This window comes from Hyalella azteca, unplaced genomic scaffold, assembly GCF_000764305.2.
Source record: "Hyalella azteca isolate HAZT.00-mixed unplaced genomic scaffold, Hazt_2.0.2 contig2797, whole genome shotgun sequence".
Taxonomy (NCBI): Eukaryota; Metazoa; Arthropoda; class Malacostraca; order Amphipoda; family Hyalellidae; genus Hyalella; species Hyalella azteca.
This window is the reverse complement of record NW_025933058.1, coordinates 316,314-323,073: the sequence shown is the minus strand read 5'-3', so window position 1 is coordinate 323,073 and position 6,760 is coordinate 316,314. Positions and strand designations below refer to the sequence as shown.

General features: G+C 37.5%; 1 protein-coding gene across 1 annotated transcript in view; it reads right to left on the bottom strand.

The window, feature by feature from the left end:
* The window catches only part of LOC108664429, a 20,255-nt gene extending 13,495 nt beyond the window's left edge, over positions 1 to 6,760 (bottom strand). The window contains exons 1-2 of the mRNA XM_018151007.2: positions 6,484 to 6,760; positions 5,798 to 5,838 (exon numbers count right to left, since the gene is read on the bottom strand). Of these exons, the coding sequence (XP_018006496.1) occupies positions 5,798 to 5,838; positions 6,484 to 6,530 (88 nt within the window). The 5' untranslated portion in view covers positions 6,531 to 6,760. The remainder of the gene's footprint in view (positions 1 to 5,797; positions 5,839 to 6,483) is intronic.

Sequence of the window (6,760 nt, the reverse complement as noted above, 5' to 3'; positions counted from 1 at the left end):
TCTGGTGCAGCAGCAGGGCTGCGTGCAGAGGGCTGGTGCAGCAGCAGGGCTGCGTGCAGAGGGCTGGTGCAGCAGCAGGGCTGCGTGCAGAGCTGTGGTGCAGCAGCAGGGCTGCGTGCAGAGCTGTGGTGCAGCAGCAGGGCTGCGTGCAGAGGGCTGGTGCAGCAGCAGGGCTGCGTGCAGAGCGCTGGTGCAGCAGCAGGGCTGCGTGCAGAGCGCTGGTGCAGCAGCAGGGCTGCGTGCAGAGGCAATTACAACACAAGGCAGACAAGCGGCCCAGCCATTCACTGCCCGCCCGTAGTTTGTAACTTGTTTGGATTTGATTGCTTTTATCCTGTCATTATAGAATTATTTTGATTGCTCCTCTCTTGTGATTGCTTCTTTCTTTTGATTGCCTATTGCCATCGACTGATTATTGCTAAGGTTATATCTTTCCTTTGATCGTTTCTTTCCTTGGGTTGCTTCTCACCTTTCCTTCTCCTGATTGTTTATGTGTTGTAACGAGTTAACCTAAGTAACGCCGAGGAATTGCAAATGCACGCACATAAAAATAAAAGAGACATTTCGAATTGCGATGCTGTGGGTATGAAAGTGTGTCATTATTTGGAAAAAATAGACCAATAATTTTTCTGAGTGTAATGGAGTGGCTGGAATATGCTGAACAATAAATGTAAGGACGACTTAATTTATCTACGATGCAGGTATTTCATTCATAAAAATGGCACTTGTTAGGACCAAATTTAATTACATTCGCTGCTGTCATCGCATCCCCAGTGCACCGCTATCGTAAAAGTCGTTATTACGCCGATGAAAAGCGCGCCGCTGATTGGTCGACGCCGAGGCCAGTGACGTCATCGGGCAGGCTACTGACGTCACCAGGCAGGACAGTGACGTCACCAGGCAGGCCAGTGACGTCACCAGGCAGGCCAGTGACGTCACCAGGTAGGCCAGTGACGTCACCAGTACGTCACCAGGCAGGCTACTGACGTCACCAGGCAGGTCACTGACGTCACCACGCAGGCCAGTGACGTCACCAGGCAGGCCAGTGACGTCACTAGCACGCATATCAGGTGGCCGGGTGTTTGCACTGCAACGGTCAGCTCTTTTCTTCAGCAAACATCCATCAAACAACATCTAAAAATAACGGGCCTATATATACAATTTATGAATAATTTCAATTCCAAAAAATTGCCAGAAGGAATTATGAATATTGCCAGAAGGAATTATGTATTTATTGATGGATAAAATATATTTTGGCTAAATTTACGTTACGAATCCGTTTGAATGAAATCATCAGAAAAAACTGGAGTGGTTGAATTTCAAAATTTAAACTGGTTGAGTTTCAACCCATTTTACCTCACAAGAAAACACTGCCGAGTTTTTATTATTAAATTGAAAAATATTTATTTTATAATTCTAGAATTCTCATTCTAATATGCAAGCTTTTAGAATTCTAATATAATTGTCAGGTCGACAAAGTATCATAAAAAATTTTCACATGAATTGCGCCACAGAATTCATGGGACCTAATGAATTCGGAGGCGCTGCACGGGGTGGCAGAATTCCATCAGACGTCGCTGCGTCACTTGACGTTATCGCAATAAGACGTCACGTGACGTAGCAACGTCAACGACGAGGCGCCGAACTTGACACGAGAAGCGAACAATAAACAGCGGCGGCCTTGAGCTTAAAATACAGGACATGACAGCAGAAAATGTAGAATTTAATTTATTAAGAGCGTTATTATAATGACTGGAGAGTGCGATCATTCTTTCCTTTGAATACAGAAATCGAGTTGTAAATGTTTTATGAAATAAGTCTTGAATAGAAATGTTGTAAGATACAATGTAATTCGAGATGCAAGTGTCAATATGCAATATTATGTACTTCGCAAGTGTCTATATGCAAATATGATTCGCAAGTGTCTATATGCAAATGGGATTCGCAAGTGTTTATATTCAATATAATGTGATTTGCAAGTGTCAACATGCAATATAATGTGATATGCATTATCGTAATATAAAATGTCGCAATGGACAATATTTCGAGACATGCAGCGTCGTCATATGCATCATGTCGTACTTTGAATGCCGTAGCATTAAATATGTCGTAGTTTGCAACTAGGCACAGTAAATTCGAATAACAGAATCGTGCAGACAAATTTAAATTTGAGAAAATTAAATCATGGGCGATTAAATTTAGAAGAAACTTAAAAGTTTAATTCTTGCTATACAAGGAAGCTGAGAAAAGCGCGAGAGATTGTTATCGACAAGCGGGAGCTGCCACAACTAATGAGATGCTACATCTAATTAGGAGTTAATGGTTATGAGGAGCAAAAACTAATGAGATGCTGCACCTTATTAGGAGCTGCTGGTTAAGAGGAGCAGCAACTAATGAGATGCTCCACCTTATTAGGAGCTGCTGGTATAAGGAGCAGCAACTAATGAGATTCTCCACCTTATTAGGAGTTACTCGTTATGCGGAGCTACAACTAATGAGATGCTCCACCTTATTAGGAGTTGCTCGTTATGAGGAGCAGCAACTAATGAGATGTTTGTCTCATTAGGAGCAACAAATTATGCAGAACTACAACTAATGAGATGGTTCACCTTGTTAGGAACGGCAGGTTATGAAGAGCTTTAAGTTTATAAAGACATTGAATTAATGAAGAACCTAAAGTTATGAAGCGCTTGTAGTAGTAAGGCAAAGTCATGATGTCATTTATGAAGACCTGATGATGATGCAGTTTAGTTGGATGCGTTATCATTGATCTCGAAGACTTATCTCGGTCTGCATCGATCAATAAGCAATGCATAAAAGTAGCTGCTCGGCCTTTAGTAGGTGGTCAATATCAATATTATTGGCAGCAATAACATCAATATTACCTACTTAAAACTATACGGTCACATTCATCACATACAGTTTGGTCCACAGCGGCTCTTAGCAATAGCATCGATATTACCTAATAACGTTGAAAACATTATCACGCAGTCATCACCTAGAGTCATGGAGGTTATAAGGTGCTCATGTTTGCGTCCATGAGTAACACCGAAAATTGAAGAAATTCTGCCCGTTTACTCACTAATTAACCATTGCAGCGGTGAATAGTTCTCGGTATTCGTACGTTCAATGTGGGGGAAAATCTCTAGAGTCTTCCTGACATAATAAAATTTTGAACAATGTGTAAAAAAGGTATTAGCAAGCAATATTTTGAAGCCATAGAATGTATATTTTAGTACCCAGCCTAACCAAAGTAAACAAAACCTAGCTAACACTAACAACGAAAAACTGATCCTTACCGAACTTCTCCAGGAAAAACAAAACCTCAACTAACAAAACTCAACCTAGCCTCACTCCGCCAAGCATAACTTAGCCTTATCACCCCCGACTAATTTTAACCGTTCGACCAATTAAGTTCGATCTGAGTCGACCGTATTTTTGTGTCCAACAATAGACGTTCTTTAAGTGCAACAAAACCCGCGACCTTCAACATGGTACTGCAGATACCACAGGCTACACCACCACTACGGACGGTGTGGTCACCGCCATAACTACTACCATTACAGCCAAGTAGTACCATAATTTCTAAGTAGTACCATTGCTAAGTAGTTACCATAATTACTCATAATTACTTTACGGCTGATAAGTGGCAGTTAGAAATGGTCAAATGGTTAACATCTGAGCTGAATAGTGGTTATAATAACATAGTAATTACCACCATAGATGACCATTGCAAAATGTAATTACTTCCACAGCTGAATATTGCAAAAAGGAAAAAAACACCGAGAATGACCCTAGAATTCATCATATTTGATAAAAGAAAACGTTTGAATTACAGATTACTAATTGACTGTACCTACATTCTTGAGCTGTCGAACTGGCGAAGGAGCTGGACTACGACAAGTTACATTTTTATTTAGATATGGTGAATTTTTGTGCCATTTTCTTTGTATTAAAATTTTGGGGAAATTATTTACCATTCAATCAATCAAGTGTTCGCGGTAGCTGAATAGTGGTTATAAAAACCCAGTAGTTACAACAACAGATGAGCAACATAACAACATTGAAGGCAAATAAGTAATATAACAACTCACGATTTAACCACTCGATGAATTTATTTGTAAGATGTCAATCGACACATTAAAATGCCAGTCAGTTTTAGGTACAGGCTAAGTCCAACTCTCTTGAAGAAACCATGAAAAATTTTCAGAATCTATTTTTAATTTTTTCAATTTTTTTCTTAATTTTTTTGCATCAAGATAAGAGTGGCGAATTTATTCGTTCATGTCTTCATAAAGATTCATTGAAAATTGTGATTATATGTCGTTTCTACAGGCTTCCATTAAGTTTTAATAATAAATTTATATTCTGTGTTTACGTTGGGACGTCAGAGAGACGCACAACCTCTCGCCACGGAGTCTAAGACCAACTGTAGGCTTGACACAGCAGCGACTGCAGTCATAATAAATTATGACCGAAGTTGTTCCATCTTCCGTGAACGTTACTAGGTTTACACATGCGACTACAAATTGGACCAGTCATTCATAAACCTGACATTAGGGAGATCTGGAAATTTTAAAACAAGGAAAACTCCACAAAAGTCATCATGTTTCTCTAAAAAAACTAAAGATTAATGATGACAGATCTTATATTTATTTCGTTGCATACACTCTAAATTAATTACATCGTGGTGCTGTTCTGAAAATCTAGTGAGTTAGCTTGAAGCACTCGAACATCCAGTGGACATTTTGACAATGGAATTTGTCATGATATTAAAATGTTTCTATTTTTACTCGTAGATGCACACAGAAAAATAAATGGATCTGGTTGATCAAATATTGATAACAGAAGTGTCACTTGGTTTCAAGGACAGGGAGGCTGATCCCCCTAAAATTTATGATCATTTTTAAGTAAGTAATGATTAATAATGTAAACTTAAATCCAACCAACCACCTGAGTATAATGCGTAAAGGGCTCGCACGCACCTCACGCATGCGACATGTTGTTGAATAAACATCAAAATTAATGTGGATTAACCTTTAAAATTTTAACATTCATTTAATTTGTAGAGAATTATATCTAGCATATGTAATAGTTACTTAAATCCTAGTAGCAATCTCCGTAGATTTCAATGTCTTTGGTATTCCATAAAATTTGGTAGCCAGCTTTTCGTCACTTAGAGGCTTAGCAATGGCAATTGTTTCCGTAGATTTTCTATCACGAAATGGGGGGCAACAATACTATAATTAATATCTTTTAATATCAAATTGTTACTTTATAATCATGGATTATCTGTCATAAAAAATGTTGATGTTGAAATGTAGGGATAACTGAAATATAACAATTGCCAGAAGGTTTGAGTTTTCTGCATATTTTTTGGAAAATACTTTAGCGGACGTAAAATTACAAATAATAATTGGCTAAAATATATTGAACATTTCATGTGTCCTTTTGGTTAGACTAAATAGCTTCGTTGGCCTCACAATGATGGTGAAACTGAATACAATGAGATAGATAATTTTTTATTTGATTTTCTTTAATCTTTTATTGAATTCTAAACTTTATTTGCATGACGTGCACACATTGCCGCACCCTGACAACGTGCACCGTGTGCGCGAGCGCATCTTGCAGTACGTGAGTTCAGACGTGTTCGTGGAAATTTAAATAATTGGAAAAAGTTCAAATTTATTTGATCGAAAGTAAATTTAAATTTCCAAGCACGTGGAAATTAAAATAATTAATGATTAAATTAAAATAATTCAGTTGCTAAGCATCGCGCATGCCGACGATGACTCACCACTGGGTGACGGCGGCCGTTGCCGTGACGAGGACCGAGATCTGCAACAATAATATATATAACAATGTATATTTCAATAATATATTTAAAATAAACAATATGTATTTATATATTTTATGCAAGTTTGATTGAAGACCAGAGCATGTTTTTTTATTGTTGTAAAACCTTCACCAGCTTGATAATGAAAATTGTATTTTCGAAACGTCGCAATCTATTAAAATATCATTCGGAAGCCTGCTTTTCGATCTCCCGGCTCCAGCAAGAAATTTGGTTCGACTCATTGAAAAGACGAACAAGAAGATTGTTAATAAAAAGCATGCTCTGGTCTTCAATCGAACTTGCATAAAAGAGAAGCTTCTGCCGAACTACACCAATTTATATATTTATATGTATAAATATAATTAATATAATATTGATACAATATATTTAATTTTTAATATATACAACAATAACAAATTTCCAGAATTTTATTCCGCAATTTGCCTAAAGTAAGTGCTTAAAAATAGAGATTTGCATTAATTAAGTGGTCAAAGAGGCATTTTATATGCAAAAAAATTGTATTTCAAAATTCAAAAATTTTATTTCTTGAAATTTTTTCTTAATACTATTAATCATAATATTTTTTCCTGCAGTCTGAAACTATAAAGAACTTCACGGAAACAATTCCGTGGATCAATTATACTCACCGCGAAGGTGCGATGGGCGGCGATGAAGCGGCCTCCATTCCATCCATCAATTCACCAGTTCATGAATTAATTAATTCATCAAACAAGCTTTCAAAAATAGCAAATATTCACAATCATCCTGTTTCCGAACTGCAAAATGCTCAGATATATCGCACTATTTTCGAACTTAAAAAGTATCCACAATCTCCCTTGTTTTCCATATGAGAAAATGGTCACAGTCGCTCCTAAGTTTAAAATGATTATTTTCGGCACTGGAAATGAAATCAGAATTTAGGCT